The sequence below is a fragment of the Narcine bancroftii genome, chromosome 2 (assembly GCF_036971445.1).
Source record: "Narcine bancroftii isolate sNarBan1 chromosome 2, sNarBan1.hap1, whole genome shotgun sequence".
NCBI classification, from domain to species: Eukaryota; Metazoa; Chordata; class Chondrichthyes; order Torpediniformes; family Narcinidae; genus Narcine; species Narcine bancroftii.
Window position 1 is genome coordinate 85358712 of NC_091470.1, and position 27953 is coordinate 85386664.

The 27953-nt window shown below is 42.8% G+C and overlaps 1 protein-coding gene across 2 annotated transcripts in view; it reads right to left on the reverse strand.

Annotated features, from left to right (window-relative positions):
• LOC138753853 (stAR-related lipid transfer protein 9-like) overlaps positions 1-27953 on the reverse strand; it is a 299188-nt gene that overhangs the window by 257118 nt on the left and 14117 nt on the right. For both annotated transcript variants that reach the window (XM_069917341.1, XM_069917340.1), the window contains exons 2-3: positions 27555-27624; positions 20468-20584 (exon numbers count right to left, since the gene is read on the reverse strand). In XM_069917341.1, coding sequence (XP_069773442.1) covers positions 20468-20584; positions 27555-27624 — 187 coding nt within the window. The remainder of the gene's footprint in view (positions 1-20467; positions 20585-27554; positions 27625-27953) is intronic.

Sequence of the window (27953 nt, forward strand, 5' to 3'; positions counted from 1 at the left end):
TATTCCATTAATATTTAAAGTCATATAGTTCAACGTAGCCATTTTATACTTTGTTTATCTTCCCTTTCCGTTTCTCCATCATTACCTTTCCTTCTTATCCATTTGTGTTTTCTTGTTTTGAACCCTTTATAAGACAAAATTCCTAAAACATCAAACATTTTCCTTATTCTCCTATTTAAAACTTCTTTAGCCCCAATCTCCCCTTCCCCTCCTGAGTTGTCCTTTATCCCTTGTCGGACAACCACATCTCCCCTCTCCATTTGGATTTGCGAATTCACTCGCAAGCGTCAGCTGATTTTGCAGTGACCGTAACTCCTCCCCACCCAGCCCCCCCAGAAAAGATTTCACTTTTCATATGTAACAAAAGTCACTCTTTTAATTCCCTCCTTATTCCCTCTATTCCATTTCCTTCCCTTATTAATTCTTGTCTATACTCTCTATATTTTCCTCTAAATATGGATACATTCATGTATGCACACTATACATATACACATATATACCTCTTTACCCACATACATATAAATCATGGTCATTTTTACTCTTATTACATGTCTTCATCTCTCTGCTTGTTTTGTAGTTGTTCTGCAAATTTCCTTGCTTCCTCTGGATCCGAGAATAGTTTTTTTCCATAAGATTGTTTTCGCTGTATTGAACTCCCTCTTCTTCAAGAATTCAAAACTTATGTGTCTTTTTAGTTCGCAGTCTTTTGTACTCTCGTTACACATCTTCATCTCTCAGTCTATTTTGTAATTGTTCTGCAAATTTTCGTGCTTCCTCTGGATCTGAGAATAGTCTGTTTTGCTGTCCTGGAATAAATATTTTCAATACCGCTGGATGCTTTAGTATAAATTTATACCCTTTCTTCCATAAAATCGCCTTTGCTGTATTGAACTCCTTTCTCTTCTTCAGGAGTTCAAAACTTATATCTGGATAAATGAAGATTTTTCGCCCTTTGTACTCCAGTGGCTTGTTGTCCTCTCTTACTTTTTCCATTGTTTTCTCCAGTACCTTTTCTCTTGTAGAATTCTCTTAGGAATTTTACTAAAATAGATCTTGGCTTTTGTTGTGGTTTAAAGGCCAATGCTCTATGTGCCCTTTCTATTTCCATTTCTTGTTGTAGTTCTGGACATCCTAGGATCCTGGGGATCCAATCTTTTATAAACTCTCTCATATTCTTGCCTTCTTCATCTTCCTTAAGGCCCACTATCTTTATGTTATTTCTTCTGTTATAATTTTCCATTATATCTATTTTCTGAGCTAACAGCTCTTGTGTCTCTTTAACTTTTTTATTAGATTCCTCTAATTTCTTTTTTTTAAGTCCTCTACCTCCATTTCTACTGCTGCTTCTCGTTCTTCCACCTTGTCCATTCTTTTTCCCATTTCTGATAAGGTCATATTTATTTTATTCATTTTCTCTTCTGTATTGTTTATTCTTCTTCTTAAATCATTAAATTCTTGCACTTGCCATTCTTTAAATGACTCCATGTATTCTTTAACAAGAGAAAGTATATCCCTTGTCTTGCCTTTCCCTTCTTCTTCTATTTCACTGTACTCTTCCTCTTCTTCTTCCTCTGGGTTGGCCATCTGTTGTTTCTTTGTTGTCCTTTTCTTCTCTTCTTTCTTGTTTTCGTTGTCTTCTATGTTCTCCTCTTGCTGCTGCTGTTCTGTAGCTGTCATTGCCGGCTGTGGAGATCGACTCCCCAGCTGGTCACCCCTCCCGTCGGTGTGTTTTTTTTCATGCGCATGCGCGGTTGCGCACTTTTACTCGGCTCAACGAGCCATTTTTGTAGTCCACTTTCTACCGACCTGAGGGAGCGGGTTTCTCTCTCCACCGCGGGCCTCTTCGAACAGGTAAGGCCTTCTCCTTCTTATTCCGTTGTCTTCCTCTCTTCTTACCGTTGGTTTCGATTTTTCTTTTTTCGTCGCCATCTTCTTTCCACCTTTATACTCACTTTAATTTTTATTTCTGTGCCTTTGTGTTTTCCTTTATTTTTTCCGACTTTTCTGGAGAGGGCTGGAGTTCACCGTCCGGCCACTACTCCATCACGTGACTCCTCTAGTATGGAAGAAAGTTTATAGTGGAAAGTGATCGTCACCCTCTGGAACACAACAAGAGAAAGAACCTAAACAAGGCACCAGCTAGACTGCAGAGATTATTTCTATGACTAAAATGCTACAACTTTTACTTAAAATATATACCAGGCAAAGAGTTGGTGCTTGCTGATACCTTGTCATGACTTTCCCCGAATGAAAAATATGAAATGGAAGACATGGGGATCAAGATACATCATCTCGTCAGTGTAACCAGTAATAAATTAAGTCAAATCCGACAAGAAACCAGTAAGGACGATATGTTGCAAATGCTTTCTCAACAAGTAACTCAAGGATGGCCAGAGAGGATAAAGCAGATACAGCCTTCAATATGTCAATATTGGTCTATCAGAAACAACATATCTTTGGGGAATGGTGTTCTGCTTGCTGGATCAAGACTGATTATACCTGCAACAAAGCAGAAAGAGATTCTCTAGAAAATACATGAAGGTCACATGGGAATGGAGAAATGCAAACTCATAGTGAAGTCAGCCGTGTACTGGACTGGTATATGCAAAGACAACAAAAAGAGAAATGATTTCACACAAAAGTACCTGCCAGGTCATGGCACACAGTGGGAACAGACTTGTTCATTGAGAATCAAGAGTGGTTTTTAATAGTAGCCTGTTACTACTCTAAGTTCCCATTCGTCAAAAGGGTGAAAGACCTGAGAGCATCAACTATCACCTCAGAAACAAGAGCATTCCTTGCTGAACAAGGAATATCTGAGCAAGTAATATGTGACAATGGAACACAATTCAAGTCACAAAGATTCAGGAAGCTGGCTGCAGAGGATGTCTTTGTTATCACTACATCATCCCCATACTACCCCAAAGGTCATGGATTCATTGAAAGTCAAGTGCAAACTGTGAAACGTACATTAGTTAAGTGTCGCGAAACAAAAGAAGTCCCATACCAAGCTCTCAATCATTACGAGCAATACCTGACATGAAGTCCCCAGCAGAACTTTTAAATGGCAAGATACAAAACAACTCTGCTAAGCAAAATTCACCTTCCAGAAGACCAGGAAGAAACCAGAAGAAGACTGTCTGACGTGCAAGAAGGACACAAGCATTATAACAAACATGCATAAACATTGCCAGAGGGCAGCATGTGCTCATTCAAGAGCTGATGTGGAGCCTTATCACCCAATCCTGAATGACCCCTCTATTTTTGGCCCTTGTCTCTATCAGCTTATCTGACATCTACCAACCAATCTATTGCCTCTGTCCACCTGGTTTACCAATCCCACTTAGGGGTCCCTGTTGCATTACTCCTAACCTGTCCTCTTTATACTGGCATTTCTTCTACATGTCCCTAGTCTCAGTCCAGGTTATCAATTTGAAACATGGACCATTCTTTTTCTCTCACTGATGCTGATTTTCTCCAGTAGATTGTGTTCAGTTAATAACAATGATGCGCAAGATCCACTGCACTTCAAAACCTTCTGGAGCCCAAACATGGTGAGGGTCAAGCTGGCTGCAGAGTAGTCCAGTTTGGACTAATTGTGCACTTTGAACAGTAAACCATAGGAAGGATGTGATTGCACTGAAGAATTGCAGGGAAAAATGAGAAACTGTTCACCTCCATCACCATCAATTCAGAACCGAGGATGTCTCACTTCTCTCGCTAAGCTGTAAAACCACATTGTTTGTTACTGCACACACTCAAGTTCCAAGCTAATGGTAACCTACCCAATGAAGCAGATATGAGAACTGCATCATTGCCACACATATGCAAAAGACAGATCCTTTCCGAATCTGCCAAAGAATTGACAACTTTCATCAATGCTGTCTCTAGAGAACACTCCCAATGTATTGGCAAAATAAGCTAACCGATGTCAGTCAATACCTTTTGCCAGGCATATCTTCCCAGAAAACCACCTTCAAAGACTATGTTGTTTGTCAGTCCAGCACCAGAATGCCAAAACAGGAATATTCTGTTGCCATCTACACGACACCACCTATTTGGAAAGTGCAATATTTGCACGAAACCAGTGTAAATGAGGGAACTCACCAACTCCAAACTACCCATTCACCACCTGTGGCAGACCCTATGGGACCCAGATTCCCTTAACCCAGAGGTTCGCACAAGCAAATCTTAAATCTCAAAGCAAACCAGTAAAAAATAAGATAGCTGTGACATCAAATTGAAGACCATAAGGCAGGTAGGAGCATAATTAGGTCATTCAGGTATAATCAACCCTGCTCCACCATTTGAAAAATGCCTGATGTATTTTTCCTTTCAACCCCATACTCCTGCCTTCTTTCCATAACCTTTGACACCCTTACTAACAAAGGACTTATTAGGCTCTATTTTAAATCTACCCAATGACTTGGCTTCCAGAGCTGTTTGTGACAACAAATTCCAGATTCACATCCCTCAGGCTGAAGACATTTCTTATCTCTGTTCAAAAAGATTGTCCTTTTATTCTGAGGCTCTGATCCTAAACTCTCCCACTACTGTAAACATCTTCTCAACATCAACTCTATCCATCCTTTTAAATATTTGATATGTTTCAATGACATTTCTCCTCGTCCTTTTAATCTCTGGTAAGTTCAGGCCCAGACCAATCAAAGGTTCTTCATACATAACCTTCTCATCCCCAGAATCATTCTCTTGTACCTGCTCTGGGCCCTCTCCAACACCAGCACATCCTTCCTTAGATACAGGGCCCAAAACTTCACACAATACTACAGACCTATAGAGTATAGTTTTGCCTAAATGTCAACTTCAGAATATTTTATTTTCTTTTTAAAATATTTTTTTAATCAATGTTTACATTATGCACAATTGAACAGTACAATTATAGATTTGTAAAGTTCAAAATAAAAAAAACAAAACGTAATTCAGAACCCCTACCAATAAGCAAGGTTAAAAGCTGACATGTAGGAATCAAGTGACAACCACCTGGAGATGGACAGCACGGCACCAAAGCTTCAGATACTTCAGAATATCTTAAACATTTAGGGCGGCAGGATTGGCGTAGCAGTTAGCGCATCGTCTTTACAGCGCCAGCAATCAGGACTGGACCAGGGTTCAAATTTTGTACTGTCTGTAAGGAGTTTGTACGTTCTCCCCATGTCTGTGTGGCTTTTCGCCAGGGGCTCCAGTTTCTTCCCACCCTTCAAAATTGTACCAGGGTGTAGGTTAATGGGGTTTAATTTGGGCACCACGGACTTGTAGGGCTGAATTGGCCTGTTACAGTGCTGTATGTCTAATTTTATTTTTAATTTTATAAAACTTCTTTTGAATAACTGAATCCAAGGAAATCAAACTGCTTGATGATTTAGTGAGCAATTGTACCATCTGGTACAACTAAGGGAGAAGCACAAATGCCAGAGGCATCACGATTTGTGCCAAGTTTCTTACTCAAAACAAAGAAGCATCTACATGTGGTCTAAGTGCCAGTTTTAAAAGATTTTTGCTTACAATTATTGCCATCTCATTCCATAAGACCACAAGACATATGAGCAGAAATAGGCTATTCAGTTCATTGAGTCTGCCCCATGAACTGATCCATTTTCACCACTCAGCCCCATTGCTCAGTCTTCTTCCCACAACCTTTGATGCCCTGGCTAATCAAGTGCCTATTAATCTCTGCCCGAAATATATCCTATAAACTGGCCTCCACAATCACATGTGGCAATAAATTCCATAGATTTTAAACCATCTGGCTGAAGAAATTGCTCCTCATCTCTATTCTAAACAGATGTCCTACAATCCTGAAGTTTTGCCCTTTTATCCTAGACTCTCCTACCACGGGAAACAACCTTTTTACACCTACCCCGTGAGGATCATCGTAGTCGTAATCTTCTACTCCACGCCTTTCAACATTCAAAATATTTCCCCTCTTCTCCTAAATTCCAACAAGTACAGGCCAAGAGCTGTTAAAACGCTCCTCCTATGATAACCCTTTCATTCCTGGAATCATCCTTGTGAACCCTCTCCAACTTCAGCACATCCTTTCTTAAATGAGGATCCCAAAACTGCTCACAATACTCCAAATGAAGTCTCACCAAATGCTTTATAAAGCCTCAACATTACATCCCTACTCTTGTATTCTACTCCTCTTGAAATGAATGCCCGCATTGCATTTGCCTTCTTCACCACCGACTCAACATGCGAGTTTACCTTCAGGCTATCCTGCAAGAGACAAACTACTCAAATTGCACATCAGAAGATGATAAACTCAGTTATGATCCACTGTGATATCCTGTGTGGTGGAAATATAAAAGCCGACAAGGGCGAGAAGTGAAGTGATGACATTTAGTTTCAATGGCGGAAAACAAAATTCATCAGGAAGAATTGTAAAACACATCTCAGAATCTACTAAACCAAACTACAAAATTCATGCATTGCAATGAAATCATCTGAAATTCAGAATACAGACACATTCTTCTCATGGATGATCAGGAGCTGACTCAGTCACTCACTCTGGGCTACAATTCTCCCTAAGTATTAAGACCAAGACTTTGTGGTTTGCCAAATACCGTTTCATATGATGGTAGCTTATATTTGCATTGTACTGTAAAAAAAAACACAGGATGTCAAGTTTCAGCTTAAATTTTTGATTCAGCTTCGAGGCTTTGTTAATTTTCCAGTTTTTATAATTGTTCAACGAAATCATTGAAATTTTTAAATAACCAAAATTAAACCAATAAAATTCATAATCTCTTGGAAGACTTGCATGAAAGTCCTGTGCAAGAATTGTAAAAGCTATATTAAGCAGTGAAAGTTTAAAATACACCTATCCAGATCTCACAGGAATGCAAGTGCAGTCAGGTCAAGTGTAGTTTATTGTCATCTGATTGTACAACACGATGAAACAGCGTTCTCTGATCAAAACACAGACACACAAGACATAACACACATACAGACAATTAATACATATGCAGGACAAGTACCAGTATTTTATCTATAATATGTCTATAATTTGTTGACCAAGTGACAAAGATTAATGCTGATTCTGTGGGTGCAGGATTTTATCTTTTACATTACATCTTTGGAGATGCAAGTCTACTTTGGAATCAGTTAGGAACTAGTTAAGCTTTAAAAGTGATCTTGTCAGTAGTAATATCTCAAGTTTTTCCTTTACTTGGTTAAATACAGGAGACACCTCAGAAAATTTCTGCCAGTGATAGACTTTTGCAGGTTCTTTCTCTGCACAAGCCAGACAGTCCAGGCTCCAGATAGCTTTGCAAAAACTTTGAAGAATGCCTACAAGGACTTCACAAGTAGGTGTTAATTGGACATGGTGTGGAGTAATGGCTTATTGTTTTGGAAAGCAACAGATGAATGACTCGAAAATTAGGTCCAGTGACACTGTGTCTGAATGCAGTTTGCTGTTCAAGGAAGGTCATGTGATTTTGCAAGCAGAGAGAGAAAAACAGGCTTTTGAGAGAGAGGAGAGAGAGAAAACCATTTTGAAGACAGGTTGTGAATTCTTAGTTCAGCCTGTTCAAACACCTTGTGCTCCATACAATAGGAGATGGCTGGCTATATAATGTTTCATTTGAAATATGGGAAACAGAAAAGGAAGAGGTTATCACCTGGAAAACCCTGATGAGGCAAGTTTCTTGAAGTGAAGTGGCTGATCAGAAGGAATCAGTTTGTGTCCAATGAGCAACAAATCTCTCTCTAAAAACTGACAAGAGCCTCCCTGAGCAGCAACAATTTTTCTTTCAAGCACCAAAGCCTGATGAAATTCATAAATGTTAAATTCTGTGCACAGCATAAGAAATGTCTGATACTGGTGAACTTGGAGAAGTGAGAAGAGAGATTGGATTGTGAATCAAAGAACTTTTCTGAACTGATACACACATTATATACACGTGCGCTTAGAATTAGAAGGAGGTTGAGTTGTTAGTTAAGTTAATAGTAATAAGTTAAAGTTTGATTCTGTTTTCATGTTTAAAAATAATTAAAAGCAAATTTTGTTTAAGTCATCATTCGTCTTGGTGAATTTCTATTGCTGCTGGGTTTTGGGGACCTCTGGGCCCACAACATTAGTCAGAAGTAAAGGCTTTCTTTTGTAGGATTTGTGTGATAATCTCATGAACTATAACCTCTGGTTGAGTCACGTCACAAGCTGGTATCAATTCACATACCCTTCACAAGCATAGTTACAATTTACACTTTAAAACAAATACAGGAATTAATTCATTATAATTCAAAGCAAAAATCATTCAAGCAGAAATAGAGGAGACACTGTATGCAAACCATGAGTTTGCATACCTCTGAAAGGATGGCCAGATTACAGTTTGCCAAGAAGTATTTAAAAGAGCCTGCATAATTCTGGAAAAAGGTCTTGTAGACAGAGGAGACCAAGATCAATCTGTATAAGATTGATGGCAAGAACAAGGAGGAGTAAATGAACTGCCTATTATCAAAGCATACCATCTTTGCAATGGTTTGAATCTTGCAGTAAAGCCTCTGTATTTCTGTTCATGATGTCTTCTGTGGATAGAGGTCATTGACATAGTTACACCTGCCTCATGAAGAATGTTTCTGATCTGTTGGACATGCATTTAGGAATTTTTCTTCATGATGATGAAAATTCATCTGCAGAGGAGGTCTGCTTTGGAATACCAGTCCATTTGCAATTACTGAGCTCACCAGTACACTCTTTATTCTTAATGATGTTCCAAATAGTTGATTTTGATAATCCTAAGGTTTGTGTGATGTTTCTCAGCCTCAAAGGTTTCTGTGACTTTCATTGGCACAACTCTGGTCCTCGTGTTGAAAAATAGCAGCTACAGACTTTAAAGGTCATCAAAAACCTTAGAAACAAGCTTAGCTCTCTCATCCCTGCACCAATGAAGCAATTAAACATACCTGAGTCCTCACAAACACCTGCAAAGCTAAATGTGCTCTGAAATGGGAAGATTATGTGTAAAAAGTGCAGTAATTTCTGTACAATCAAACCAAAATGCATAAATAGCCATGAATTAAATCTAGAATTTGCATTTTAATTACATGTGAATTGTGTGATTACACAAGTAATATTGTAGAGCACAGACGCAAATAAATGTTTAAAAAATGCACCTTTATGGAGGGCACCATATACAACAAACTCTCAGACGCACATCAGTATCAATCATTGCTTTCAAAGTGATAAAAGGATTTTGTTGGAGAAATCCATAATGAGTACAATCTTAAAATGAAAACTCATTGCTTCAGGAATAAGGTCATAAAGCACTTCTTCAGAAGGGAAATATGGAATACACTCTGACCATTCAATTCTTATCAAGGGACATGGATTTTATTGAATTGTAGTACACAATTGAAAGGCTTACTCGTCATTTTCTGCATCTAAATTAGCCAATTTCAGCAGATAAGGGAGTAGCTAAAATTGAAATATCCTTCCTTCAATGAGCCAGTTATTTTCAGACTTAATTTGTTTTTCATGCAAATCCAGAGGAAAGACTGAAAAGTTCCTAACTCCAAAAAGTCTTCATACACAGCACATTGTTCGGGATCACACATGAAAAATATTCCATCTGGGGGGGAAAAAAACCACCCATCTATCCTCAACCAAAACCGATGGAGAGAGGGAAATAAATCAAAACATTTAGCATTGCTGCATACAACGTGCAGTCCATCATTTTTAAGAGCCCTACCACTACTCTTTATTTGTCAATTATTTGGAACAAATAATTTGGAAGGATACAATGCAATCTAAATGCACAGAGGTAATTGAAAGCTAACAAATTAAATAAATGAAATTCCTAACATTTTGTTAAAATTGCAGATACAACATTGCAGTTAACTAATTTTAAATGGAGCATAATAAAGGAAACACGGCTCAACTATTTTTAGACATAATAGAGACAGGAAATTCAGTATACATTTTTGTGCAATTAAGATGAAGGGGAAAAAATATTCTCACTCAAAAATAGTTTGTGTTCTGAAACTCAACTGAGACTCACGTGTCCGGAGCAGATATTTTGTACTGAATTTGGAACAAAAAAAATTCTGTTGGAGAATCGAGCAGCATCAATGGGAGGAAAAAAAAGTCAACATTCTGGATTGTAGCCCTTCCTCAAGATAGGGCAGCAGAGCTAGTGTAGCAGTTAGAGCACACATGTCAAACTCTGGCCCGCGGGCCAAATTTGGCCCGCGATATAATTTTATTTGGCCCGCAAGATCATTTCAAAAATGTATTAGAGGTGGCCCACCGGCCGCCGCACCAGTATAGCGCATGCACAGTAATACTACAAATCCCAGAATGCATTGGCGTCAGCCCGCTAATCGTCCCCACCTCCTCTGTTTACGTTGCAGGGTCTCACCGTGGACTCTGGTTTTGGGGCCTGGCCGGTGTCAGGGTAAGCCAAGGCCGCTTCCCAGCGCCTGGAACCGGAGGCCTCGGGCTTGACCTCGCCAGGACCGTTGCCCACTCCCCCTCCCTGCCGCAGGCCGACCCGCGACTCACGGTGACGGGGCCGCTGATCCGCCGAGATGCCGCCCTGCAGCGAGAGCCGATGCCCCCGCACTGTCGTTGTCCAACCCGATCGCCCGCAAACCCCGCCCTCCCGCACACAGGCCTGAGTAAGGATTATGAACTTTAATCTCAGGATAAAACGATCTTCCAATAGTTTCATGTCACAGTGATAAATATATTCCTGGTTAAAAATGGTCCTCCACCTGGATACAAGCTCATTAGGCATAAAACTTGAAAAGTGTGTAAATCAAAGGATATCTGTACCAATTGAAAAAGGGTATGGCAAATAACCCTGCTAGAGTTCATGCCCACAATCAGTCACCCATTAGATTGTTTCAGGAATCATGTTATTCTCCCACATTCTCAATAGCCCTCAGATTTTACTATTCGACAGCACACTAGCAACATTTGACAAATCCTCTATAGAGAAATATTATTTATTGAATATTTTATTTCTCATTTGTTAATGCTTCTGGAAAGAGTTTATCCAAAACTATTATTAAACATTTATTTTAATAAGAAAAAGTTTAACATTACATATGTTGAAAGAAGAGAAAACATGCAGATGTTGTTGAAAATTTTCAATAAATATTTAGTTCGGCCCTCGACTTAGTCCAAGTTTTTAATTTTGGCCCTCTGTGAATTTGAGTTTGACACCCCTGGGTTAGAGCATGCTGTTACAGCACCAGTGATCGGGACTGGGGTTTGAATCCCAAACTATGGTAAGGTTATTTGTACATTTTCCCCGTGTTTGCTTGGATTCCTCTGGGTGCTCAGGTTTCCACCCACCACTCAAAAACCTACCGGGGTGTAGGTCAATTGGACAGCATGGGCTCGTGGGCCAAAAGGGTCTGTTACCGTGCTGCATGTCTAAATTTAAAAAAAATTCAAGAATGATATTTAGTTTTGTTACAAATGTGCTGATTGTGGTAATGGAAACTGTACAGCAGACTGACAATTGAGAATGAATTCCTCCAAGACCAGTTGAGTCATTCAACTTCAAGTCAAAAAGATGACATAATGAAGAATGGAGTGGAAGTGTACATACAACTTTCACACAAATGTACAATGGGAGACAAAAGATACAAGGAACTCTGGGAATTATTTCTCCTGCCATCAGAACTCCTTTGCAAAATAAACTCTCAGACTTCACTTTAAAAGATCACTCATTCCTAACTAAAGCAAGTTATCCTGAAAGATAAAAAAAAAGTAATGCACTAATAATTGTTCAACTGTTAGATATGAATTTAACAACATGAATTACTTATGCAGGATTAACACAGTTCAATTTTGATATAGCATGTCACCATTTAATGCACTTCATTGTATGTTTCAATAAAATTTTAGAGCACAGAAATAAGCCCTGTAGCCCATCAGAATTCTACTAACCATCAAGTACCCATTTACAATCACTTGATCAGTAACTTTTATGCCATCATGATTCAAGCGCTCAGAGAGATTTTCCAAATGTTGCAAGAGTACCAACCTCCACCACTTTCTCTACTAATGTGTTCCAGATTCCAGTTACCCACTGGATGGAAAATAATCCTCTGATTCCTTTCAATTCTCACCTTAAACCCATGGTTTCGATTTTAAACATCCATCCCATCTATCATACCCATAATTTATTAACCTTTATTAAGTTTCCTCTCAGCTTCTTCTACTGCATGGAAAATAAACCCATCTTATCCAGTCTCTCCTCATATCTGAAATGCTCCATCATGGCAAGTTCCTGCTAAATTTCCAATGGGATCTCATTTACATCTTCCCTATAATGTGGCAACCAGAGATGTATTCTCTCTCAATGTTCCCCTTCACTCATTGACCAGATAATCTCATTTACATATTTCCTATGGTTACCTTGGTTGTACCCCCATTATAGATAACCCCATTCCTGCAGTTTAAAATGCTTATTTTGTCATTCAGGTGAGACAAAGGTTAATCTACACAAGGGGTCTCCAAAGGTGTCAATGGGACAATCCAGGAGGTCAAAAAATGCCAGGGGGTTGATAAACAGTGGGGAGGGTCAATTCAACTTTTAAAAATAGCGCCTATAGCTGAGGTTGGTGCCTACCAAGAAGTTAAAATTCCTCAGCTTCATTATTGATACAGAAGATGAGACTTACCCTGCCAGAGGATAAAGCGGCAGAGATCATAACTGCCTGTAGAGGGCTCATGATTGAGTGTTGTTCCTCCTTAAGAAAGGTGGTCAGGTTGATTGGGAAACTGGTGCCAGCTTTCCCGGTGGGACAACATGGCCCACTATATTATAGGTTCCTGAAAAGGGACAAAATATTTGCACTTAAGGCAGCCAGGGCCATGAAGTTAGCTAGTGAGGCCAGATCTAACGGTATGGTGGATCGATCATAACTCGCGGGCTTATGCGAGGATCGAGCTCAGAAAGATGGACCTGGAGATCAGGTCAGCTGCCAGTGGTGAAGGTCTCTATTGGGGGCAGATAGACGGACATGGAGCTCAGAAAGGCTTCTAAATCAGGCATTAATTATTTGGAAATACTAGTGGGGTTTCTAGCACTAGAGTCTTTCTGTGCGAGGAAAGCTGACATTCATGCACTGCTGAGTTTAAATCCCGAGCTCCCTCACGGGCGCCGGGGACCAGGATCCCGAGCTCCCTCACGGGCGCCGGGGACCAGGATCCCGAGCTCCCTCACGGGCGCCGGGGACCAGGATCCCGAGCTCCCTCACGGGCGCCGGGGACCAGGATCCCGAGCTCCCTCACGGGCGCCGGGGACCAGGATCCCGAGCTCCCTCACGGGCGCCGGGGACCAGGATCCCGAGCTCCCTCACGGGCGCCGGGGACCAGGATCCCGAGCTCCCTCACGGGCGCCGGGGACCAGGACCCCGAGCTCCCTCACGGGCGCCGGGGACCAGGATCCCGAGCTCCCTCACGGGCGCCGGGGACCAGGATCCCGAGCTCCCTCACGGGTGCCGGGGACCAGGATCCCGAGCTCCCTCACGGGCGCCGGGGACCAGGATCCCGAGCTCCCTCACGGGCGCCGGGGACCAGGATCCCGAGCTCCCTCACGGGCGCCGGGGACCAGGATCCCGAGCTCCCTCACGGGCGCCGGGGACCAGGATCCCGAGCTCCCTCACGGGCGCCGTGGACCAGGATCCCGAGCTCCCTCACGGGCGCCGGGGACCAGGATCCCGAGCTCCCTCACGGGCGCCGGGGACCAGGATCCCGAGCTCCCTCACGGGCGCCGGGGACCAGGATCCCGAGCTCCCTCACGGGCGCCGGGGACCAGGATCCCGAGCTCCCTCACGGGCGCCGGGGACCAGGATCCCGAGCTCCCTCACGGGCGCCGGGGACCAGGATCCCGAGCTCCCTCACGGGCGCCGGGGACCAGGATCCCGAGCTCCCTCACGGGCGCCGGGGACCAGGATCCCGAGCTCCCTCACGGGCGCCGGGGACCAGGATCCCGAGCTCCCTTCCTAGTTCCTGGGATTAAAATACAGAGACTCAACATTTCCTCTTGTGAACTTCACTTCATTGCCAATCTTAAAACAAGATAATTTAAACATGACAGCCATAATTTCCAATGAAACTAATTAACATTAGTCAGATTAAGTTTTTATTTTTATCAGAACATCTCAGTCAAAAAAACCCTTATGTCGGGAAACTTGCCTCCATGAGTGTGCCCTAGCCGGCTCAGAGGCGCTGACTGTAATCCATCTCGGGGAAAGGGTCAGCGGCGGAACGCTGTGCTCTGCCACCCTACATGAATGAAATGCTGCTGTATTACAGTGACGTTGTCAGCCCACAACCCATCTCACTCACTCCTCTCCTTCCATGATTCCTCAGTGCAGAGGCCTTCAGCGGGAGGCCGGTGTGGACTGTGACAGCCCTGCCCACCTCACTGGGCCACTTCGGCCTTTGGGGCCACTCGTCAGCACCAGTGGCTTAATACATGGCAGAGCAATGGCCATCTTCCCTACTCATAATCCTCCACACAGGTGGAACGGTTCTTGGAAATGCAGAGCAGTTCCAGCCGTGTGAGGGATTATGGGTGTAGGGAAGATGGCCATCGCTCTGCCACAAATTTATTGCAGGTGGCGACAAGGCAACAGTTGCCCTGCCTATTGCGGCTCCAGACGACACACTGAGGCACCACTCTTCATAAAAGCAGCACTGGAACAGCCTCTTAGGGCTGCTCCATGAACAGGTAAATTCAAAATTTTTTATCCACCTCTTCAGCTGGCTTCGAAGCAGAGGCTTAGCATGAAAACAACTACTACCAGCACAAGGACATTTTGCATGTTACGGGCGGTTAAATCAATTATTTGAGGATATTATAATTGACCCAATTTTGATACAATTATAGGTCTACAAGTGCAAGTACAAGCCACTTGGTTCTGCCATCGAAAGCGAACTACCGGTATGTTTATTTAAATCTCCCTTGAAAAGATTTACAGATATTTTGGTTCTAGTAACCATTTCTATAAATACCTCAATGCAATTAATACTTTTCAGTCTTGTTAAAAGTTTCTGATGGATTAATATTTAAAATGATTAGTTCAACCCCCAATTCATTCTTAGATCTCAACAAAAATATTAATCCCATTTATTTATACTGGATTTAGAAGAATTTAAAGATCCCTCACAAGCACCAAGTGGCAAGATCAGACCTGTATCTCTTTCTGCTTGCCATAGAATACTTAATAAAACTTCAAACACAATGCATTCAGTAAGCCAAATTAAACACTTTGCATTCTCATAAGAATGCCCAGTTAATCTGAGAAAGTATGTTTCTCATACCTAATTGATATTTACCATATCAATGCTGTTCATATTTCAAAATATCAAGACATTTAGCTCATTGTGACATTGTTGAAACACATTACATATTAGGGTGTGACTCAATCCTACAAAATATCCACATGAAGGGACAATTTTTTAGAGAACAGGACATCAATAAGGCCTTAAGAAAAGACAGAGCAGGAAGATACAAGAGAGTATTTGTGCTTGGAGTCAGAGTTTGCAGAAGTACTCAAGTCAGGAAAAACATTAGGGGGATAATACTTCAAGTCTAATAAACTAACTTTTTGAGCCAGGTTTTGGTTTACCACAAAAAAAAATTCTTCCCAACACCCCACACCCCCACCCTCAAAATGGGAATGCAAGTTTCCAAATTAAAGATTACAAGGTGAAAAAAGTCTTTCCCACGTAGCAAATATCAAAACAAGTGATGCTTTCCAACTTTTGTAATTAAAGTCATGTGCTGCATAACGTCCATTCAGGTAATATCTGACCTCACATATGTCCGTTCAGAAATCCTGATCGGAGAATGGGGTGCAGCAGACATATCTCTCGTAAATGAACTTGCATAATTCACTCAGTGATCCTCTCAGTCACAGCCACTGTTTGTCATTACTGCAAAATGCCTTTTGTCATATACACTGCTGCCACAAGACTGAAGAATCCAGCCATCCAGCAGAGGTGTTGCAGAAAATAAGCCCGAGTCCATTTTGCCAGGCACCATGTTCCAGTACATAATTAATGATGTTTGAAGCTGTGGCCTAGCAGGTGAAAATGTGCTACAACAATTATTCTAATGCAGGAATACCACAGCACCAAATGTTGCTGTCACAGAATGGTCTAATTACCCTGACACCCATGCCACTTCTAATCTCCTGTCATTAGTATATGATATGGTGTTCGCACAATATCCAAATCCCATAACGTCCCAATTCACAAAATATATCGTGGACTTTAATCAAAGCATGACTATACAAGTAAAATAATTTGCTCCCCTCTAAACAAGTTTTATGTACAAAAATTACTAAAACATTTTTTTTTTTTTTTAAAACTTTCATTTTCCTTAGTAAGAATTTCTTGGTTCATGCCAAGTTGCTGATTCAGGACTAGCTTAAATAAAGAACTTGATCAGCATGGATGCATTGGACCATAGGGCCTTTTTCCAAGATATGTGACTCAATGATGTGAACGTTTTTGTTTTGGAGCAAGGAAAAGATTCCTTGTCATGAATTAGTTATAAATTGTTCCCAGTAAAAGATTTATCCTGCTTTAATTTTGATTTGTTTATATTTAATGTTGCTCTCCAAATAAAAACTGCACCCAAAGTTAACCTTTTTCAAAAATCATTGTGATAACTAAAATAAACTAGGTCTAGGATCCATAATTAAGTGCATCTCGTATCCCATCTCATGCAGCAGTATTACAGCTGATAATGATACGCTCGATATAGAGTGGAGAGTGGTGCCAGAACAACAATCTTGCGCTCAACATCACAAAGATCAAGGAACTTATTGAGGATCTCGGGAAAGGGAGGCCAAGGAACCACACATGTCTTTGTTAGTGGAATGGCAGTGGAGAGTGTAGTTTTAGGTTCCTGAGCAAGCACAAGATTCTTATTCTGTCATAAAACAGGTGTAACATTACACAAAATTTGCTTTAGTCTACTGCAAGGCAGACAGATTCGCCATCAGCAGAAATTTCTGGACATCTCTTATAATCAAAGAGAAGCAAAAGACAGTCACTGAGAGTACGTAGATTTGCCTCTAGTGCTCCCACACCACACAGCCTTGAGTCCAAAACATCAGCAACCCGAGCTCCAGATAAGAACCTCTGACCCAATCAGGAATCCCTTCAGCACACCCTCTGATCCCAGTTCCAATATCTGGTAACCCTTCAGCCAGTTTTGAGCCAGATTCCAGGTATGACCTGCAGAAGGCCATCTCTGAAGCAAAGTGGCAATTCTACAGGAAGCTAGAGACAGATGCACGGCAGCTATGGCAGCCTACAAAGCAAGAATGAACATTATAGATAGCTGTGATAATTCACTACCCAATAAACTGAACACCTTCTATGCTCACTTTGAGAAGAACCAAACAATGCCTACTAGAATCCTTGAAAAGGCAGAGGACCCTGTGATAGCTGTCTCTAAGGGCAACATCAGAACATCATTCAAGTGGGTGAACCCTCAAGGAATCAGGACCTGACAGCATACCTGGCAGGGTACTGAAAATCTGCACCAACCAACGAGCCAGAGTATTCACACACATTTTCAACTTCTCATTGCAGCAGTCAGAGGTTCCCACCTGCTTCAAAAGGACTACCACCCAGTAGCACTAACTTCTGCTGTGATGAAGCGCTTTGAGAGCAGGTCATATCCAGAATTAACACATACCCAAGCATTGATCTGGACCCACCACAATTTGCCTACTGTCACAATCACTCCACAGCAGATGCAATACCACTGGCTCTCCATGCAGCTTTGGATCACCTTGAAAATAGCAATGGCTGCTATTCATAGACTACAGCTTGACCTACAACACCCATTATTCTGTCAGTGCTGGTCAAGAAGCTACAAACTCTAGGCCTCTATACCCCACTTTCCAACTGGATCCTTGACTTTCTCATTGGAAGTCCACAGTCAGTACAAATTGGTAACAATCTCTCCTCCTCACTGATTATCAATACAGGCACACCCAAAGATGTGTGCTTAGCCCTCTGCTCTAGTTGTTATACACCCATGACTGTGTGGCCAGGCACAGTTCCAATGCCATCTACAAGTTTTCTGATAACACCACAGCGTCAGCAGAATCACAAACGGCAATGAGGAAGCAATGTAGGTCAGCTCCTTGAATGGTGTAACGACAACAATCTTGTGTTCAACATTAGCAAAACCAAGGAGATGATCGTGGACTTCAGGAGGAAGTCAGAGGAATACAACCCAGTCCTCATCGAGAGCTCAGTAGTGGAGAGGGTCAAGAACTTCAAATTCCTGCGTGTCAACATCTGAGGATCTTTCCTGGAGCATCCATGTTGATGCAATCACAAAGAAGGCTCACCAGTGTCTGAGGAGATTTAATATATCACCAAAGACTCTCAAACTTCTACAGGTGTACTGTGGAGAGCATTCTGGCTGGTTATATTACTGCCTGGTATGGAGGCGCCAACTCTCAGGACAAGAATAAACTCCAGAAGGTTGTTAATTCAGCCTGTGACATCACAGGCACCAGACTTCACTCCATCAAGGACATCTACACAAGGCAGTGTCTCAAAAAAAGTAGCCCCTATCCTTAAAGGCTCCCACCACCCAAGCCATGCCCTCTTCACTCTGCTACCATCAGAAAAAAGGTACAGGAGCCTAAAGACGAGCACTCAATGGCATAAGAACTGCTTCTTCCCTGCTGCCATCAGATTCCTAATCAATGAACTGACTTACTTTTTGTGCACTATTATTTTTATTTTTTCATGTTGTAAGATGGTTATAAATGTTTGCACTGTGATGCTGACTCAAAACACCAAATTTCATGACTTGTTCATGACGATAAATTCTGATTCCAGCAGTTCAAGGCCTGGTGCGAGTCCTTTGACTGAAGTCACCCGCAGCCCGCCACCTGCATGGGTTCCTTGCCTCGAGTTGCCAATAGCCCGCTATCTGGGTTCTTCAGCTGCAAGGCCCCTCACTGGTCTACTACCATGGTTACCATTCCATCTCGTGGATAGACCCCTCTGCTGCTTCTTCTGAAACAGGGGGAGGTCTCAATTTTCTGGTGCCCTGCACCAGTCCTCTCCTTCCCAGAGTCTGCAACCCTTTGAGGCTCCTGCCAATCACAGGCATCGCCATCTTGGGCCCAGACCCTGCGGTTGCAGGATTTAAAAATAAACCACCATCAGCTCCTTTAACAGGCCATTTGAAGTATGTACAGAGACATCAGTAGCTGGACAGGGCAGTAGAACCCTGCAGAGAAGCGCTGCATATCTTCCCTTTGCTCTCCGTGGATCTGCACTAGCGGGAGCGCTGCCGTTACAGCAGATCCAGCAGCACTGCCATTTTTTTTCTAATGAGGCAACAGTAAAGGCGGCACACTAACGCCTCAGCTTTCTGTCAAGAACTTCTAAGGTGTACTGTAGAAAGTATACTGACTGGTTTCATCACCGTCTAGTTGGAAACTCAGATAGCCAGGAATACAGAGGGATGTAGAGAGTGGAATATCAAGCCAATTACAGGCATCAAACTCCCATACATTGAAAACATCGAGGTGAGGCACTGCCTCAAAAAGGCAGCCAACATCATAAAGGATCCCTATCTGGTCACATACTCTTCTGGCTGCTACCTTCAGACAGAAGGTACAGAAGCCTCAAACCCAGTACCTCCAGGTTCCTTCAACAGCAATCAGGCTCTTGAACCTTCCCCATAAAGCTAGCCATTCACCACTCCAGCACCACCAAAAATTTGTCATATTCATCACCATCACATTTTTGCAACAACTGCAACTGTGAATATTATCTTTAATATGATTTTTTTCCTCTTTCATAATACAATTTAATTTATACATTGCTTAAAGTATTTTACATACCTGTATAACCAAAGCAAGCAATAATTTTAGTGCATCTAAAAACTGGGCTATGTTTATGACAATAAACAAATTCCAACAAAATCGAGGAACTTGCAATTGATACATGTTGTTGGCTGACAATAATACTCAAATTATTATCACTAACATCCTTGCAACACCCCCCCCCCCCCACCCCAGGCTGATTGGATTACAACCTGATATACAGTCATTATCCATTCATGATATGAACAATAAGGATGAAATTATATTGCACCTGTAACATGAAAAAGCTCCCAGCAAATCAGCAGTTGCATTTTACATCCTGCTTGATTTTATTTTCAAATTACTTTCCTGCTTATTGCAAGCTCTTTTTCAACTTAGTTCATTCCCAGTTGGTGCAACATCATAAAATCATTTAGACAAATAAATTGTAGACGGCTGAAAAGTGCAATTTTTAAATAAAAATATTTACCTCCAAAATATTTTTTATTTATAGTTAATTTAATTATATGGATTAAAATATTTGAAGCATAATAAGGAGGCATTAACATTGACTCAAAAAGATTACAATCATTAAACACTTGACAAAATTGTCCATAATACTCACCAATTCTTGGGGTGCAAAATTTGCAGAGTCGGAATCCACTGACCAATAACAGTAGTCGAAGGTGAACTCGACACTACGCTGCCTTGAATCGCCAGGGCTCTCAACCCATGGGTCCAGCTGATACAAGATTCAAAACAAACAGATAAGATGCTGTAGATTCAATATACTTGATTTTCTTTTGTAAACATTTGTGCCAATTCTATTAACTACTTATTATTCATCAAGTTCTTCAAGCCCTGGAAAGGTAACAAATTGAAAATAAAGTAGTCAACTTGCAGCAATTTTTAAATATTTAATTTAAACTTAATTTGATTTTAAACAGAAATACAGCACAGTAACAGGACCTTCGGGTCCATGAGCCAGCCAAATTATGAAAGCCAGGTAGTATGCTTCAATTGTTGAAGGACAATGCATTTGCTGCAGTGGCTTTCATACAAATCACTTATTTCACCTTAAATTGTTTGCAATTTTATTATTTCATTTTAGGTTTAAGTGTTTTTAAAATATCCAAAAGCTAGAAAACTCATTCTGAAAATATCTACAAATGCAGAATTCTGACGACTTCTCAAGATCATGAATTAAGTTAAATAAATGCAGTAGCAATGAGTAGAATAAATCTGAGAATGCCGGAAAGTAAGATGCTTATGATAAATGTCATGAGATTCATCATATTGGATCTGAATGTGGCATTTCCTGCTGACCAACACAGAAAGCTTGCAAGGACAAAACAAAAGTTCAGCAGCAGTTGGCCACTGATTGTACCACAGTCAGGACCAAATATTCAGAAAAATCAGGTCCAATGCAGGTTGAGCACAAATCACAAATGTTCCTATGGATGCTGCATGACCAACTGAGTTTCTCTAGCACTTTTGTGTATTGCACTAACAAAATAAAATTGTGATCCAACCACTGAACCTCAGGCCATTGCTTCCAGTCAGTGAGCTTACTCCCTCTGGAGATCTTCCAAATTACAGCCTCCATCTACACAAAGTCTTCTCTCCAACGTCCCAAAAAACCCAAGATTTCTGACGCTTCCAACGTGATGTCACAATCACATGCACCTTCCTCTGCACTGTCATTTCCTGCTTCCAAAATGTCTGTTCCCACTGACACTCCCAAGTTTGAGTTTCCAGATCACAGTACCTTCCCAATCAACTGTAGAAGACCAATGCCCACCCTTGATTCTTCCAATCAGTTCTGACTGATGAAGCAGAAATTCACCTGCAGAACTTCCAATTTAGTAAATTGCATTTGCTGTTCATGATATCCTTTGCAGTTAAGTTTGCAGCAGTAACTTCAGGCTTTTAATTGACCCTCGTTTGACCTGACAGAAAATCCAGTAATTGATTTTCCAACAGAACAAAGATTCAGCTGGTGGAATCGTATAGCAGGCCCCATACCTTTGGAGATGTAATGTCCCAATTTAAAAGAAATTAAATTAAGAATTGCAGTTCACATTAGCAAGATGATATTTTACAACATAAAAGGTCAGGTTTCAACTCAGACAACGCACTGCAGCAGTACATTGTCCCAGGGACCAAAACAGCAACGGTAACTAGGTTGAAGTCTGTGCCACTACCGTCTGGTGGCATGGACCTCAATCACTATGAAGTGTTTTCAGTCACTGGTAATGGAATGCATCGAATCCAACCTTCTAGTGACATTAGACCATTCCAGTTAGTCTACTGTCCAAACCAGTCCACAAATGCTGTAGTCTTGACCTTCCATTCCATCCTGATCCACCTAAAGAATGATAGCTCATACACCAGGCTGTTGTTCATTGTCTTCAGCTCAGTGCTCAACCCAATTGGACCTCAGAGGCTCATGGATAAACTGACCTCACTGGGACTCAACACCCCTCTCTGCAACTGGATCCTGAACTTCTTGCTCAAAAGACCCTAGTTGGCAGCAATATCTCAAGTCCCACTACACTGAGCACTGGTGCAACTTGTGCTCAGTCCACTACTGTTCACTATGCTGAATCATGACTCCGCTGTCAGATTCAGTTCATAGAGAATCATCATGTTTGAGAATGATGCAACAGTATTTGACCTCATCGGCAACAATTCTGAGTCAGCTTACAGAGAGGAGGTTGGGAGGATCGTCAAATTGGATGGAAATAACAACCTGAGTCTCAACAAGATAAAGCAGACTACTGTTATTGGTCAGGAAGATGAAGGTTAACCACTCACTGCTACACATCAATAATTCAGCCATGGAGAGAGTGGACAGCACAAAGTTCCTCAGTATGCTTATAATGGACAACCTCTCTCAGACCCACCACTCCTCCTCATTAATCAGGAAGGTGCAATATTTCCTGAGGTTGAGGAGGGTATGGCTACCAGCCCCCATTTTGATTGCATTTTACAGGACCATAATTGAGAGTTCTCTGCCTGGTTACAACATTGTGTGGTATGGTAGCTGCAAAGCATTGGACAGGAAGTAAACACAAAGGATCATTAAAATGGTCCAGAAGATCCAAAAGCAGGCCAGTGTATGATGTCAGAATTAGATGAAGAACAATTCCCAGATTTTTTTAAACCATGGACATTGTGTTGAGAATGCAAATCAAAAAAAAACCTGCAAATGCAGCAATTCTGAAATTTAAAACAAAAAATGCTGAACAAAAAAAAACATTTCAAACATACTGGAAAAACTCAACAGGTTGTAGTGTAGATAAAAGCTCACATTCAACTGGAGGGAGAACAAACTCTTTTATTAGCTTACAATACAGGTAGGGTTCACGAACGGGGTTCAAAGGGATTCTGGGTTGAGGCAGGAAACCAGGGTTATATACGGGGTCCCCTCAGGGTGGAACCAGGAGCAGTCGTCAATACACTTCTAATGATTCCCAGTTCACTACATTCACCCGTCCCACAGAATTAAGGATTTGTGGATAGAGAACAAGGATTAGAAGCCCGTAATAGACACAGAAGAGAAATATTTACAATGGAGCGCTTAGCACCGGAGTGTCTTGGGCTCCTTGAGTCTCCTGGTCTGCCTGTGTTAGAAGAGTTGTGGGCTGGGGCTCCAGCTCAACGATAGAGGGGGGGGTTCACTCTCCTCATGAACCAGGTCCCCTGAGGCCCTGAGCGGGGTTGGGGAGAGAAGGCTTGGTAGCTTGTGGGGCACCTGAGGCAACAGACCCTGTTCTGGTGGGTACCAGGTCCCTGATGGAGACGATGTCCTCCCTGCCATCCGGGTACTCCATGCAGGCGTACGTGGAGTTGGTATGGAGCAGTTTCACCCTTTCCAGCAGGGGGTTGGTCTTGCTTCTTCTCATGTGCTTCTTGAGAAGGACTGGACCTGGATGAGTGAGCCATGCTGTCAAATGTAACCATGAGCTCATAAGGAGTAGCAATGGTTGCAGTGCAGAGTAGCAACCCAATTGAGTGGAGCGCAATGGAGAGGACATCCTGCCAGCGCGAGTCTGGAAGGCCTTTTTACTTCAGGGAAAGTTTGACAGCCTTCCATATCATGGCATTATCTATTTCAACCTGTCCGTTCCTCCGGGGGTTGTTACTGGTAGACCTACTGGATGCAATGGCCCTCACTAGCAGGTACTGACGCAACTTGTCGCTCATGAAGGCTGAGCCCCGGTTACTATGAATATAGCCGGGATACCCAAACAGGGTGAAAATAGAGCCTAGGGCATTCATAACAGACAAGGCAGACATGTCTGGGCACGGGATGGCGAATGGTTAAGTGGGAATACTCATCAATGACCGAGAGAAAGTAGATGTTGCCATTCATGGAGGGGAGAGGTCCCTTAAAATCGACGCTGAGCCGTTCAAAGGGCCTGGATGATTTAATCGGGTGCGCTTTTGCAGGGTGAAAAAAATGTGGCTTGCACTCAGCGCAGACCTGGTCATTCCCTGATGTCTTCTATTGAGTAAGGAAAATTGCAGGACTTGACAAAATGAGCCATGCTGATGACCCCTGGATGGCAGAGCTCGTTGTGTATGGTCCACAGTTGACTGGTGTGTGCAGAGGCACAGCATCCCCTGGACAAGGTGTCTAGAGGGTCGTTAAGGGTCTCTGGCTGGTAGGCAATGTCAAATTGTAGGTGGAAAGTTCAATCTTCCATCTAGCAATTTTGTAATTCTTGATTTTTCCCCTCTTGGTATTGCTGAACATGAATGTAACAAAGCGCTGGTCCTTGAGAAGTGTAAATTTTCTACCAGCCAGGCAGTGCCTCCAGGCCTTACGGCTTCTACAATGGCCTGAGCCTCCTTTTCCACAGATGGGTTCTGGAGCTCATGTCCTTGAAGCGTCTATGAGAAAAAGGCTACTGGCCTGCCCGTCTGATTGAGAGTAGCAGCCAGGGCTACGTCCGAAGCGTCACTTTCCACTTGGAAAAGTAGATTTTCGTCTACCGCATGCTTGGCGCCTTTTGCAATGTAGCTTGAGGTAATTAAAAGCCATCTGGGCTTGGGCCGAAAGTGGTGGCCTTTAAGAGGGGACGAACCTTGTCGGCGTATTGAGGGACCCACTGGGCGCAATGAGAAAAAATCCAGGCATCTCCTCAAAGTCTTTGTGGTTCTGGGAGAGGAAGCTCTAACAGGGGGCGCATCCTATCAAGATAGAGGCCAATAACGCCATTCTCCACCACATAACCAAGGATAGCCAGTCGCGTAGACCTGAATACACACTTGTCAGAATTGTCGGTGAGATTCTGGACTCTTGCCACGTGAAGAAAGCTCTGGAGATTGTCATCATGGTCTTACACAGTGTGGCCATAGATGATGACATTGTCGAGGTAGGGGAAGGTAGCCTTCAACCCGTATCCGTCCACCATCCTGTCCATCTGCCGCTAGAAAATAGACACCCCATTGGTAATGCTGAAAGGGATCCTCCAGAATTGAGAGTTGACCGTTAGCCTCAAATGCCATGTACGGGTGGTCCTCAGAATGGATTGGCAGCTGGTGATAAGCCGCTTTCAGGTCGATGGTCGAAAAGACTATACTGCACAGTATCGTTCACCATATCCAAAATGCAAGGGAGGGGGTAAGCGTCCAGGAGTGCATATCTGTTAACTGTTTGGCTGTCAATCACTAACCTGGACTTGTTTTCCCCCTTTACTACCACCACTTGCACTCTCCACGGGCTGGTGCTGGGTTCGATGATCCCCTCCTCCAGCAGGCGCTGGGTCTCCATCTTCATAAACTCCCTGTCTGACGCGCTGTACCTCCTACTCTTGGTGGCAATGGGCTTACAGTTGGCAGACAGGTTTGGGAATAGAGGGGAGGGTCGACGTTCAGCTTGGAGAGGCTGCAAGTGGGTCCTGGTTTTGAGGGTCCTCTGTTCCAAACTGTTACCGGGGTAGGGGACGAGAAAACTCCAAGGTCACACTTTTAAGGTGACACAAAGTCCAGACCCAACAATACTGGAGCATACAATTCATTTAAAATGTACATGTGAAATTTACAAAACTCCCCCCTTAAAAAGACATGAACTATTCAAAGTTTTTGTACATGCACAGAATGGGACTGGGATGCTAGGAAGATTTGATAATTAGACTGGTACATTTTTAAGTTATATTTTTGCACAATCTGTGAGTCTATGGAACTTTCTGTGGAGCCTGTGTCAATCAGGCACTTGGCCAAATGTCTGTTTACCTTCACCATCAAGTTGCTGAGCTGGTGAGGTCTATTCAAGTCGAGGACCAGCAATGCTAGGTTGCCGGAGACACCGTGTTCTTCCCTCGCGTGGCAGGTCCTGAGTCGACGTTCACAAGTAAGATGGCTGCCCTCCCTCCTCTGACGATGTTGATGGCGCTGAATTCAAAATCGGGCCGCTGCAAGATGACCGCCGAGCCTTTTTGCACCATTTCCGTAGGTGGCAGTTTGCACAGCAGGCGATCTCAGGCGAGTCTGGGGCAGACAGCTTGAGGCTGGTATCGGATCCAGGAGCAGTACAGGCTGTGGACTTCCTCAGACCTCCCTTCGCGCAGCAGACCCTCACCCAATGTCCCTTCTTCCCACAGCTGGAGGACGCAGAGTCTTTGGCCGGGCAGCAGGCATGGGGGTGCTAGTCCTTGCCGCAGAAAAAGCACCTCCGGGCTTTGGAAGCTGCAGCCATTAGAGCTGGGGCTGCCATAGTGGGAGCAGCTGGTCCTTGGAGGTGCTTACCTGAGAGTGCGAATTTGCTGCCTTGAGGTCATTGTTCTCAAGACTATCCTGTTCCAGTGATTTTGCCAGCTTGACATGGCTAGCGAGGTCCTTTCTTCCCAACTTGAGCATTCACTGCCTCACATACCTTGAGCGGACCCCTACGACTAGAGTGTCCCGGATCTGTTCATCTTCCTGGACGTGGCCCGAAGCGGCCTCATATCTGCACTTCTTAGCCAGCATCCACAAATGCTCCGGGCCATTGGCGGAATAGGGCAAGCCAGTGCCTCACTAGGACCTCGTTCAGGGTCTTCATGTAGCGGGCCTTCAGCACCTCGATGGCAGCCTCTCACGTCTGACAGTCTTGGACGACTGCATACCAATTCGTCCCTACCCTTGAGATGAGCGCCTACCTCTGGAGCTCGTTTGTATGGAAGACGTGACTGGTCGTGTTCAGGTAGGCCTGAAAGCAGTCTAGCCAATAATGTGAACTCAACTGCATCAGGGGACTGGGGGGGGTGGTGGGGGGGTTCTATTAACAGCATACTGGGCTTGAATAACACCTCCATCCTTGTTTGTGAGCTAATAAAATTGTAGCATAGATAAAAGCTCACATTTGACTGGAGGGAGAACAAATGCTTTTAGGTAGGGTTCATGAACAGGCTTCAGAGGGGTTCTGGGTTTAGGCAGGAAACTAGGGTTATATACGGGCCCCAGGGGAAGGAAACAGGAAGCGGGACCAGTCGTCAGTACAGCACACTTCTAGTGAATCCCAGTTCACTACACAGGACTGTTTAAGGATCATAGACCTGAACTGTTAACTGTTTCCCTTTCCACAGACACTGTCTGACCTGTTACGTTTTTTCCCCCCAGCATGGACTTAGATGCATTGTTAAAATTCTGTGGACAAAACCCACAATTTACCTGCATCAGAATATATGCTGATTTGAAGCAGATACAGAGGGAAGATCACTTACCTTGAAATTTCTAATGCTGGCAATTTTGTCATCCACATTCACAATTATACTTGAGCCTTCTGCATGTTCTCTGTAGAGATATGGACATAATTAGTAATGATTCAAAATAGTGAAATTCCCAGCAAGAAAATTGTATAATTAGATTCTATACTCCAACCATACCAACTATGCTAATATATCCATCTAATATTTTGGAATTATGCATTAGGTTTTCCATAATTACAAGAAATGCTTTGCAATATAAATGTCTAAGAATAAATAACTTTTTAAATATGTACGCACATCTGTTTCAATCCACCTGCAATAACAAGAATAATCTGTGGTGCAACAAGTACAAAACTTACATTTGGCAACTTCAATCAGCTCAAAACAAAGCACCAGAGGAGGTTGTACAGATAG